The 13,238-nt window shown below is 46.2% G+C and overlaps 1 protein-coding gene across 3 annotated transcripts in view; it reads left to right on the top strand.

The window, feature by feature from the left end:
* Nucleotides 1-11,430: 11,430 nt before the first annotated feature.
* The window catches only part of IRF2 (interferon regulatory factor 2), a 141,198-nt gene continuing 139,390 nt past the window's right edge, over nucleotides 11,431-13,238 (top strand). The window contains exon 1 of one of the 3 annotated variants that reach the window (XM_049864894.1): nucleotides 11,431-11,600. Coding sequence is in view for 1 of the 3 variants with exons in the window: in XM_049864891.1 (XP_049720848.1) it covers nucleotides 13,103-13,236 (134 nt within the window). In the remaining 2 variants the exon portion in view is untranslated. The other 2 variants (XM_049864897.1, XM_049864891.1) reach the window with 2 other exon arrangements.

The raw sequence follows: 13,238 nt of genomic DNA, 5'->3' as shown, positions 1-13,238 counted from the left end.
GAATCCAAGAAAAATAGTATTATTTAAATATGAATAATGATCATGGGGCATATCACTTATTAATAGCTATTGATCAGTACACAACATTAATTTATAAGTTATTTTCATACTTTGGGAGCACTGAGTCCCAGAAAGTTTGTTTTTCATGGTGTCCGTTCCTTTAAAGAGTCAATATATGAAATGCTAACCTAAAAGCAAAAACGCTTTTTAAAAATGAGTCTTTTGATAAAATAAAAGACTAGGAGAAACTCTATAGCATTTGAAGGAAAAATTATCTATGTAACTTGGGTGTTTTTTTTTTTTTTTTTGGCTTTTTTATGTAACTTGAAAGCTACATAGGTTTAAAAAATCAAAGTGTAATATATCTTGGATATGCTAAACAGCACTTTCTTTTTTGAAGCACTGTGAGAAAACTAGTTAAAAGTTATATGTAATTTATATCAAAATCATAAGCATATCCAGAAATAAATTTCTGAAATCACTTATAAAAATATTCTTTAAAATTTTGTATCAGTAGAAAAAAAAAATTACCCATAGTTCCATCACTCAAAGACAACCACTGCTGATGTTTTGACGTGTTTCTTTTTGGTCTTATCTCTATGAATATCTTTGTTGTGGTCATACTGTACATAGAAAACTATGTTTCCCTTTTGCCCTCGATGTGTAACATACATGTTTCCCATTACCATACTTAAGTTCATAATAAGCAAAACTATCAACTAATCGAAACGTCTGTATGTGGTACAATACTTAGCATTGTGAGAGATGGTAGGGTGGGAGATAATGTTCACCCAGTTTCTCAACAAGGGAAAAAGGTTACCTGTCAGGAGGTGCCATAGAAGCCTACCAATCACGGACACTGTGAAACAAGTGGTCATGGACCTGTTGGGTCTGTACCAATGAAAAGATAAAAAGTCTTCATCAAGGTATGAAGGGAAAATAATGAAACACGGAGTCAATTTGAGCATAACTACACTGATGATGAAACTATGATATTGGTGTCCACATACGGTCAGCTCTGCCTGGCTACCCAGTGAGAGCTTGTTTAATTATGTTGACTCTTGCACAGCCTTAGGTTGCTTGGTGTGTACATTTCTTTCTCTCCTTCAATCTTATGGTTTTTCTTTTTTTTTTTCCTCAAGGCCAACATTCTTTATTAATTGAGCTAAACTGTTGTTTTGTTTATAGATGACTTCATGGGATAGTTTTGCACAATAGATTTGGGAACTCCCCCGTCTCAATGGATCCAAAATGTCTCCATTTAATTTTTCAGTCATCGTTGGTTGTATTTTCTTTCTTGTTAACTCTAATTATCAGGAAATGAAGTAACAATAACAAGTCTCCATTACTGGCTTTGATCTTTTTCCATTTCTTTAAGCAATATAATGTTTTTCCCAAATGAAATCTTACTCAGAAACTCAATGCATAAAACAGACGAAAGTGGAGCTTCTTTGGTTGTCTAGGGAGTAGCAGTGCCGGAAACCAGGATCCATAGCTTGAGGTTGAGAAAATGTGTAATGGACTGTGTAAGCCAATTATTTACTTTCGAATTACAAAACATCAAAGGCAAACCATTAAGTTTTACTTCTGTGGAACGAAAATTCTGTTCTGTGGAAACTATCACACAAGGCGTTTCTAATGAAAGAAGAATCAAGAAAATGTTTAGGAATCAAAAACGTGAAATACACTTGAAACCAGAATAATATTGTAATGAATATTGGTGTTGTGGTGACACAACCTCTGATAAATTATCACTGTTCGTTCAAAACAGACTGAGGGAAATAGTGTGTGCCTGGAATCTACAGCTGGAAATTTCTTCTTCTTCTTCTTTTTTGGCTATAAAGACCTGAATTTACTTCATTCATTTATGGAGATGGAAATTAGAGAAAAAGTTAAGGGGAATAAATATTTTTTGAATTGAGTTCAAAATGGAATAAAAAAGACTGAACCATTTTAGGACATCATAAATTCAATTCCTCATTTGTCCTCAGTAAATTCATCCTGCCAGGAACTGAGGGCAAAGAAGCAACAATTGTAAATTCCTCTAAGCAATCAGCAAGTTAATAAGTAACTCTTGTATTTCACTGATGTCGGAGTCAAACAGAATCAACCTAAATAATGGTAAAAAAAAACAAACAACAAACTTACTGGAGCATAGACGATTTTATAGTATGCTCTTTTAAAACCACAGGGAGATCCTGTTTAGAACCCTTCAACGTCGTCATTGCTCTGGGAGTGAGATTCAGGTTTCTTGATGTGGCCGCTGCCCACTTGTCCATCCACTGATACCTTATGTCCTCCTTACCTCACTCACCACCCTGAAGTCACCCTCATCTTCAGTCAGTTCCCAGAATATTCCAGACTCTTGTATCTTAGGGCTCTGTCCCACTTTTTCTTCTGCCCGGGAACTTTATCACACAATTAGAAGGAAACTGGGTGGTGCAAGCAGTTTGCAACTGGCAGCTAATCCAAAGGTTGGCAGTTCAAACCTACCCAGTGGCTCCGTGGAAAAAAGGCCTGGTGAACTGCTTCCATAAAGATTACAGCCAAGAGTACAGTCATTCTACCCCGTAATGCATGGGGTTGCCATGAGTCAGGGGTCAACTTGACGGCAGCTAAAACAACATCCTTTAAATCTTGGCTTAAATGTCATTTCCTCAGAGGCACCTCCCTTGACCACCTATACACCCCAGTATTTTCTATCAAAGCATCTGTTTACGTCCTTCATAGCACTAAAACAAACCTGTAATGATTTTATTGGTTTGTTTGTTTATTTAACTGTGGACATCACCCTCACTACAGCATAAGCTCCCTGAGGTCTGTTGTTCACACAGCTCAAGAGTATGTGGAGTCTGGTGGCTGGTCCATGACCCTGGTGGGACATGTGGCAGAGATGCAGCCAGGGCTAAGGAAGCAGTGCTAAAAGCTCTATCTACGCACTGTCATGCTCATGGATTTAGCGGAGATGAAGTTTTTTGAGGAAGAATTTAAAAATACTATCAATTTTCCCAACATGAATTACAGATTCAACATGATCCCATTTTCCCAATATGAATTATAGATTTGACATAATCCCAATGAAAAATTTGGCAAGTTATTTTGTGGATATGACATGCTCATCCTAAAACTTATATTGAAAGGGAAAAGACTCAGAATAGCCAACATAATGCTGTAGAACAAAGCTGGAGGACTGACTCTATCCGATTTCAAGACTATGAAGCTACAGTTATCAAGGCAGCGTGGTATTTGTGAAAGAACAACCAGATTAGTGGAACAGAAAAGGGAATCCAGAAATAAACCCAAACCAATGTACTCAACTGATCTTTGACAAAAGAACAAGGGCAATTCAATGGAGAAAGGATAGTCTTTTTAAGAACGAGTCTCGAAATAACTAACATCCACATGCAAAAAAATGAATCTAGAGACATACCACAAGGATGGCAAGACCACGTCTCACATGCTTTGGACATGTTATCAGGAGGGATCAGCATGATGTCCCTGGAGAAGGACATCATGCTCGGTAAAGCAAAGCGTCATCAAAAAAGAGGAAGACCCTCAACAAGGTGGATTGACAGAGTGGCTAGAACAATGGACTCAGGCATAACAATGATTGTGAGAGTGGCGCGGGACTGGGCAGTGTTTTGATGTGTTGTACATGGGGTGGATGTGAGTTGGAACCGACTTGACGGCACCTAACAACAACAGACACATACCACACATCTTTCACAAAAATTAACTCAAAGTGGACCATAGACCTAAATGTTAAACACAAAATTTATTCTCTCACAGTCTAGTGGGCTGCAAGTCCAAATTCAGAGTGACAACTCTAGGGGAAGGCTTTCTGTCTCTGTTGGCTCTAGGGGAAGGGCCTTGTCATCAACCTTCCCCTCGTCTAGGAGCTTCTCAGCACAGGAACCCCGGATCCAAAGGATGCACTCTGCTCTCTGTGCTGCTTTCTTGGTGGCATAAAGTCCCCATGTCTCTCTGCTCGCTTCTCTTTTTTATATCTCAAGAAAGATTTGACTTAAGACACAACGTCATCTCGTAGATTGAGTCCTGCCTTGTTAACATAACTCCCGATAATCCCACCTCATTAACATCATAGAGGTAGGATTTATAACACACAGGAAAATCACATCAGGTGACAAAAAGGTGGGTGATCACACAATACTGGGAATCATGGTGACACATAATTTTTGGGGACACAATTCGATCCATGACAATATACAAAGAACTCTTAAAATTCAACAATAAGAAAGCAAACAACCCAATTAAAAATGGGCAAAAAATATGAACAGATACCTCACCAAAGACATTCAGATGGGAAATAAGTGTGTGAAAAGATGCTCAACATCGTATGTCATTAATCCCCCCACACAACTCACACCAGTTATATGTCAGTAGGGAATTGCAAGTTGAAATAACAATGATACAACTACACAGCTATTAAAATGGCTGAAGTACAACACATTGACAACAATAAATATTGGTGAAACGTGGACCAAAATGGTACAGCCACTTGGAAGACAGTCTAGCAACTTCTCACAAAGCTAAACTTTACCATAAAACCAAACCAAACCTGTTGCTCTGGAGTCAATTTGGACTTGTAATGACCCTATAGGACAGAGTAGGGCTGCCCCACAGGGCTTCCAAGGAGCAGCTGGTGGATTACATCTGCCCACTTTTGGTTAGCAGTTGAGCTCTCAGCCGCTGTGCCGCTAGGGCTGCAAAGCTGACCACATGATCTAGCAATTGTGCTCCTATGTATTTACCCAAATGAGTTAAAAACTTAGGTCCACACAAAAACCTGGGGACACGAATGTATATAGCAGCTTTATTCATAATTTTCAAAAAACTGGAAAGCAACCAAGATGTCCTTTATTAGGTGAACGGATAAACAAACTGGAGGACATCTATACGATGGAATATTTTTCAGTGATAAAAAAGAAATGAGATACCAAGCTATGAAAAGACATGGCGGGACCTTACCTGCACATTGCTAAGTGGAAGAAACCAGCCCTGGTTTATACACTGTATGATTCCAATTACATGACAATCTGGAAAAGACAAAACTACAGAGACAGTCAAAAAATCAGTGGTTGCTAGAGGATGGGGAGGGAGGCAATGGACAGCTGGAGCACAGGGCATTTCAAGGGCACTGCAACGATTTTGCATGATTCTGTAATTGTACATATATAACATTATGCATTTGTCAAAACACCTAATGTAAACTACAGACTTCAGTTAACAATCATGTATCAACGTTGGTCCATCAACTGTAACAAAGGTACCACACTAACGCCCGATGTTAGTAACAGGAGAAGCTGTGTGAGGGAGTAGGAGTGTATATGGGAACTTTCTGCACTTTTTGCACAATTTTTCTGTAAACCTAAATGGATCTAAAAATAAATTATGTTAAAAATATAAAAAATATTCTCAATTCTGTATTTTATGACTCTTTCTGTCTTTTTTATTGGCAAATCTCCAGACATTTTCAAATCAAATCAGAGTGTATCATTCAAAATACCATGAAGGCCGGGGAGAATGAGGACAGAGTGCACATGATTAAGCTCCATTCATATGACTAAGGTCACAGAGAATGGCAAAACTGTAGCAAAAAATTCTTCAAATGTCTAGGTGACCAGCAAGTCAAATGGCTTGCTGAATATTGGTTACAAATTTGAAACTTATTTCTTGTTCAAAGTATCTTTAATACTCCCGAATATTACAACAGTTCTTTCTAAAAAACTTCAGGGCAAAGCTATAGACATTTTTCCCCTTTGTCTTCAAAAGTAAAAGCAATACTTTATAGCTTACCACCTCAGAGAAATAATAAATATTTCAAAGCCATTTGAGGTAGAACAGAGAAGCTATGCCAAAAAATAATCTACAAAGTTTTCAAAATTGAAAGCCTTCCCTTTGGACAAGAAAAAACTGACCACACAAACAAAAAATCATGGCAATTTCGGAGAGTATGTTTTCCCCTAATCAGAAGAAGAGTACGAAATTAATATTTACTACCAAGGATTTGGAAAACCTGGTGGCATACTGGTTAAGTGCCATGGCTGCTAACCAAAATGTTGGCAGTTTCAATCTACTGGGTGCTCCTTGGAAACTCTACGGGGCAGTTCTACTCTGCCCTATATGGTCGCTATGGGTCGGAATCGATTTGATGGCAATGTTCTTTTTTTTTTTTTTTTTTTAACCGAGGATTGGGTAATATATTACTAAATTTAATTTCATGATTTTTAGGGAAATAATTACAATAAAATGAGACACTAGTAAAATAGAAGAAACCATGACGTGAGGTAACGGTCAAAAATGCTCAAACACTTCTCCAACTCGAGGGCTGTGATACTCGAACTTTGACTGAAGACTTTTTTAGCTTCATTACAGTTCTCTTACGATTTGTGGTTGTGATTCATGCAGTCCGTTGGTGGCACAAATGATTAAGTGCTTGATTGCTGAAAGATTGGTGGTTCAGACTTACCCAGAAGCTGCTTGGAAGACAGGCCTGGCAATCTGCTTCTGAAAGGCCACAGCCTTGAAAACCCTGTGGAGCAGTTCTACTCCGCATGCACGGGGTCACCCTGAGTCGAAATCAACTCGACGGCAACCATGTGTCTCTGTTACCTCAAATCCAACTTGGCTGTGTGTTTAGTTAACTTGGACTTCATAAGAATAGTCTTCCTATGCCGGAACTATTGTCTACAGCTTTGTTTTGGCCAACTGCTCTGGCAAGTATAGAATGTTCATTCTCCACGATTCTGTAATCTTCTCAGTGGCCAGGGCAGTGGTCCCAGTGATACTGTGAAGAAAACTGGGGCTTCAGCCGACAGGCAGATGACGGATTTAATCATAGCTGTAAATATTTACACTTTGTCTTTTGTGTTCATAACTTCAATGTACAGTTGTGAAAGCTTTGGTTATAGGTAGAGGGTGATACAATGGAGAGTAACACGCCAATCGACTAGAACGTAAGGAAGCTCCTTGCAAGGCAGAGGTGTTCCTCAGTGTGGAGAAAAGTTCCTGGCAGACAACAAGCACTCAACAAATGTTACTTGAATTATTATTATTTTATAAAGCTATTCTCATTTGCTAAGGAAAAAAAAAAATTCAAATGGGCTAACTTTGAATTTTTCTGTAAATTTCTTCCTGAACTCCATGAGTTAAGGTGCCCGCATGGAGAGGTCTTTCACCACCATGTCCAAGTAATCACTGTCCTTACCCAGGCCCCCAGAAAACAAATCAGTCCTGATGTGCCTAGGTAGATCTTCTTTTAGGATGTTCTGTTCCACAGGTGAAGGATAAACATGCCTCATACCCACGAGATCACTCTAGTTTCATTACAGAAGATTGCTCAACATCTGTTTACATATTTGACTCAAGTGTTTGGTCAGATTTCCTTGATAAAAATGAAGGTTACTTTTTCCACAGACTTGACCAGCTTTCCACAGAGATTTACAACTATATGCATCTCATTCAAGGGCTGAGAACAACTTCTTGACTATGTTTGTCAGTACCATGTGGTTGTTTCAGGTCATATTTTCATTTTTGGTCTGCAGTAACATGTCATCAAGGGCATAAGAATAGAATAAGATTCATCCTGTGTTTTTTGAGTTTAGGGGCCTGAAAAATTGGAAATAATACTTACGCCTTAGGGGTATGCCTAGTGGTTCAGGAAAGTGGGGAGTCTGTGATGCCTCCCAGCTTCCTGTCTAGTCAGCAAAGTGAAAAATACAAGGTTGTGGGGAAAGATGTTATGAGCTTAGTTTTGTTGTTAGCTGCTGTCAGCTTGGCCTCTGACTCACTGTGACCACATGCACAATGAAATGCTGCCCCGTCCTATGCCACCCTCATGATTGCTGGCGGGTCAGACTACTAAGACCCATAGGACTTTCACTGGCTAATTTTTGGAATTAGACCGTCATGCTTTTCTCCGGAAGCCCCATGAAAACCTGTTCAGCATCACAGCAACGTGCAAAGCTGTGGTGGTGGCTGTGCATCGGCTTGGAATCGAACCCGGGTCCCCCGTGTGGAAGACGAGCATTATACCACTAATGCTCGTACCCAAGGACCATCTGTGAAACAATGTGTCTAGAGCTCAGGAGTTACCGATTTTGGAGTCATCACCAAATAGTGAAATTTAAGCTTTGGGGGTGGATGAAAGCACCCAGAGAGAAAACATGAAGAATGAGACAGTACATTTAAGGGCCAGGCAGCAGAAGAGCAGCGAGTCAAGACGCGGCCAGGAGAGACAGGTGTCACACAGATAGGATGTAAGATGGGCGTGATTGACCAGCATCATTAAACGGTGCAGAGACTGAGTAATGCAGGACCAGAAACGGTCCTTTAGAAACAACAGTGGCAGGAAATACATTAAAATATTAACAGATCTATTCCCGAGTGGTGAGATTTCTTACGGCTTTATTTCCTTCTTTCAACTTTTCTGTGGGTCCCAAATTCTGTACAACAAATTATTTTTATATTAAAAAATTATTAAATATAAAATAAATGCTCTGATAAAGTCTTAAAAAGTCATGAGAGCTTGAAGAGGAGCAAGTAATTATTAACTCAGAAGAATTTGAGTGTCTATGTGATGACACCTTGCTACGATAGAACAACGAACAAGAGGGTGGCTCCGTTGTTTCACAAAAAGGAACGGCAGTGGGTTTGGCAAGGCAGGACTGCAGTATTCCTGGGGTGCAGTGGCAGAGGAGGCCAGAAAAGGAGTGTGGTGTCGGATTACAGGGGACTTTATATGTCTTGTCAAATAATATGGATTTTACACTAAAGGCTACAGAGAGGTTTTTGAGGGGCAGAGTTAGGATTGGAATGGCCCTTTCCTTAATGTTAACTTTACATTTAACTTGGATAATAGTGTGGATGCTATTATCCTATCCAACAGACTGGAGGGTTGGAGTTAGAGACAGGGAGCACAGCTACCAGGCAACCGCAATATCAGTGAATGAAGGCAGTGCAGTGAGGATGGACAGAGGGCCAGGCCCAGCGATATTTGGTAGTAGCATCAACCGGTCAAGAGGATACGACTGATGGGAAAGGAAGACATCAAGGATGTCTGATGTTGTTAGCTGTGGTCAAGTTGGCTCTGACTTATGGTGACCTTATCCACAACAGAATGAAACGTTGCCTCACCAACGCTGGCATGTTTGAGTCCATTGTGTAGTTGTGCCAATCTGTCTCCCTGAGGGTCTCCCTCGCCCTTGCTGTCCCTCTACTTCACCACACATGATTGCTCCTATGGCATACCCACAGCAGTGCTCTGTTGTGATTCACAGGGGTTTCATTGGCTACGTTTTGGAAGCAGATAGTCAGGGCTTTCTTCCTTGTCTGTCTTAGTCTGGAAGCTCCGCTAAAATCTGTCCACCACATGTAACCCTGCTGGTATTTGAAATGCTGCTGGCATAGCTCCCAGCATCACAGCAACACGCGGCCACCACAGTACCACACACTGACAGATGGGTGGTGGCAGGGATGTCTGCTGGGTTTTTCGTTTGAGCCCCTGGTAGGCAGAGGCGGCAATTATCCTATGGAGTTTGTTTACAGTTACTCTAACTGCCTGTTACATGAACTAAGAAAGTGAATGGACATGTAAGGTATTATTTCTAAGAGAGAATTAGGAATAACATGTGCATGTGAGATCTATTTCTGAGACCACTGTCACAAACGGAATCCTAAACCCTGAGCTCTCTCCTCACCACGCACGCATATTTAATTTGGATAATTTTCCTTATCCAGTCCACAGAATTCAATATTCCGTGACAAAGAGAGGTAGGTGCTGGGAGTTGTTTTTAAGAAAATGCTTACATATAAATAGGTATGGTGGAGTCCCAGGAAAGGACGCTCTCTGCTGGGTAGAGAAGTTTGGATAATGGGCGATGAAACGCTATGTGGGAAGAAGTAAAACTAGACAAGAGTATACTTTTAAAGAAGGGGCCAGAAAGGGATAGGTAGTGAGTTGTATTAGTTTGAGCTAACACCCCGGGAGGATGACAGGTGCTATCCCTTGTTTAACCCCACTTATGCCATGGAAAACAGAGATCTTAGGCTGAGCAAAACTGACAAGATGCTCAGCTAGTAAGTTAAAACCAGTTGCCTCAGGTCAATTTTGACTCATGGCGACCTCATATATTTCAGAATAGAACTACGTTCCATAGAATTTTCATTGGCTGTGATCTTTTGGAGGTAGATGGCCAGGCCTTTCTTCCGAGGCGCCACTGGGTGGATTCAAACAGCCAGCCTTTAGGTCAGTAGCCTAGCACTTAACCATCTGTGCAACCCAGGGATTCTTGCTAGTTAAGGAGGCCAAGTCTGAGACAGGCTGGAAGCAGTCCTACAGTATACACCCTCTCTTGGATCAGCAACGACCAAGACGTCTCTAAGTCCGAAGTAACTCACATCCTTGCCCACCTCATCTTGCAGGAACAACTTCTGCTGAGCAGGCGATAACTGGTTCTGGAGCGCGCTGCTGCTGACTTACTCGGGGAGGCCTTCCTTATCGTCCAGCCCCCGAAGGAGTGCCAGGTGGTGCCAGTTATGGCAGATGCACCTCAGATGGTTACACCCTCAACCACTGAAGGGGGTTCTAGTAAGGTTACGGGCACCAGTCCCTTGCCCTAGTTCTTGCATTAATATCTAGGTAATGCTGTCTTTTCAGTGAGTTGTCTCTTTTAGTCCCTTGAGGCGGGCAGTTTTAAAGCGTGCATTTTTACTCACCCTGAAAAAAGAGGTTCTAACCCTGGTGGCAGAAACCCTGGTGGTGCAGTGGTTAAGTGCTACAGCTGCTAACCAAAAGGTTGGCAGTTCTAATCCACCAGGCGCTGCTTGGAAACTCTGTGGGGCAGTTCTACTCTGTCTATAGGGTCGCTATGAGTCGGAATCAACTCAGGGCCAACAGGTTCGGTTTTGGTTACACCACTTACACCCGCCCTCCCAACTTGATGGCTAAAACCCCTTTTCTTCCCTGAAGGCTCTCTCTTCCCCAAGCGTCAGGTCACCCTTAGGACGGAGTCAGTCAGGTCCCTGCTTTCCTCCGCGGCTGCCACCAGATTCTGGCCAGATCCCAAGCTTGCGCCCAGCCACGCCTGGAGCCTCAGTGGAGCGTTCGTGCCGCGAGCGTGAGCGCCCTGGTGTGCAAGCCACGGCCTCCAGAGCAGCCGCTTGTTGCTCCTGCCGCCACGACGTGGGGAAGTGAAAATGAAATTGACTTTTCCGAGAAATAATGAAAGCGGCGCTGTCTGCCAATGAACGGCGGCGGCGAACTTCCGCACCCCGGCCGCGGCGGGCGCGCTCCCCGGCCCCCACCGCCGGCTGCACCAGCTGGAAACAAACAGGGGAGGAAGGGCGGCGGGAGGCGGGCCGAGCAGGGCGGGGGCGGGAGGGGCGCCGGCCGCGGCGCTTCGCAGTTTCCTCTCCTTGTTTTGCTTTCGTTCTGGACTGTTCTCAGGCGAGCCGGGGATAACTTTTAGTTTTGCTCCTGCGATTATTCAACTGACGGGCTTTCATTTCCATTTCACACACCCTAGCAACACTTAAACCCTGCGGAATTGTATTGGTAGCGTGAAAAAGCACACTGAGAGGTAACATTTTTCAAATATAGTTGTGACTGCGTGTGTGTTTTGCTGGGGGGCTTGCCGACGAGGACCAGGGGGCTGTGTGCTCGTGCGTCCTGCTGGCGCGACACGGCGCTGGTTTTGTAGACGGAAATGCCGGGATTCATAAACACCGACGCCGGCTTCTGGGGGAGCAGTCGGCGCAGTTATGGATCGAGCGTCGGGTTTTAGGGGAAGCAGGTTCTGCGGCTGTTGCTGCCGCTCCTGGGGCTGCTGAGGCTGCGAGGAGGAGGAGGAGGAAGAGGTGTGAAGGGAGGAGGAGGAGGAGGTTGGTAGAGGTTTAATTTCACTTTTGGATTTGCAGTTGTGGAGAGGTGGCTCCATGGACACAGACCTGGGCTGTGGGCTCTGCGCCCCGGGTGCCGTGTGTGCCGGTCCCAGTCCGCTGGAGTCGGGCCTCCCTTGGAAACAATTATGTCGTGTGTGTTTACAGCGCCGCCGCCCCCAGAGCCCGGGGAGGGGAGCAGGTCCAGCTCCGCGCCGGCGGCGGCGCCCCTCGCTGGGCAGCCTCGAGCGTCCATGAGCAGGAAGCCGCCGCTCGCCGGGCTGCCCGCGCCCCGGCCGGGACGGGCGCCGCTCGCCGGGGCCAAAGGCAACTCGGCGGGGCCCCGCGGGGCCCGGGGCTCGCCCGGCCTCCGGGCTCAGCCAGGGGCCCGCAGGCGCCGGGTGCCAGCGCGCAGAGCCGGCCGGGCGGGCTCGGAGCCGGGCCTGGCCAGCGCGCCCGGCTTCCTGGGGGCTGGGCCGCCGCCGCTCGGGAGGCGACGCGGCGTCCTCCTTCCCGCCGCCCGCGCCGGCCTGGCCCGGGGCCTGGGTCGCTGCGCTTGTCCGGGCGCGCGCGGGGCTGGGGCGGCTCGTCCCTGGAGGGCGCCACCCTGAGCCGTCACCTGCCCGGCCGCGGCCTAGCGCCGGCGCCTCGGGTCCCCGCAGGCGCCCCTGGGCCGGCCTCCCGCGCTGGGCCTGACCCGCCTCGGCTACGGAGCGGGCGAGGTGGGGGCGGGGAGCCCGGGGACCGAGCGGCGCCTGGGGGTCGTGGGCGCGGGCGGCGCCTGGGGGTCGTGGGCGCGGGGGGCGCCTGGGGGTCCTGGGCGCGGCGGGCGCCTGGGGGTCGTGGGCGCGGGGGGCGCCTGGGGGTCGTGGGCGCGGGGGGCGCCTGGGGGTCCTGGGCGCGGGGGGCGCCTGGGGATTCTGGGCGCGGGCGGCCCGTGGGGGTCCTGGGCGCGGGCGGCCAGGGTGGGAGTGAGTCCCCGCCCCGCACCCTCGGACCCGGCCCTGGGCTCCGGGTGACATTCGCCCGGCGGCTGAACATGGCTGGTGGCCGCCACTTCCTTTCCGCCTCGCGGGCCTGGCTCCCCAGCGATGCCGGCCGCGGCCGACCGCGGCGCCCGTCCGCCTGCCTCGCTCCTGGGGCACGGCCTGGGGCCCAGCAGCCGCGGGGGCTGGGAAGCCTCTCCGAGTTCTCATAGTTTCAGATGCCAGCTCGGCTCCCTCGGCCGCACACGCCGGCGTCTGTCCTTGGCCCCGGAGCTCGATGCGTTTGCCAGCCTGGGCCCCTGTGCCGAGCCGGCCAGAGGGACAGTGATGGGGCACCAGACCCGGCGCCCGGGT

The sequence above is a fragment of the Elephas maximus genome, chromosome 21 (genome assembly GCF_024166365.1).
Source record: "Elephas maximus indicus isolate mEleMax1 chromosome 21, mEleMax1 primary haplotype, whole genome shotgun sequence".
Classification (NCBI taxonomy): domain Eukaryota; kingdom Metazoa; phylum Chordata; class Mammalia; order Proboscidea; family Elephantidae; genus Elephas; species Elephas maximus.
The sequence above is the reverse complement of the archived record's forward strand: the minus strand, read 5'-3'. Positions and strand labels throughout refer to the sequence as shown.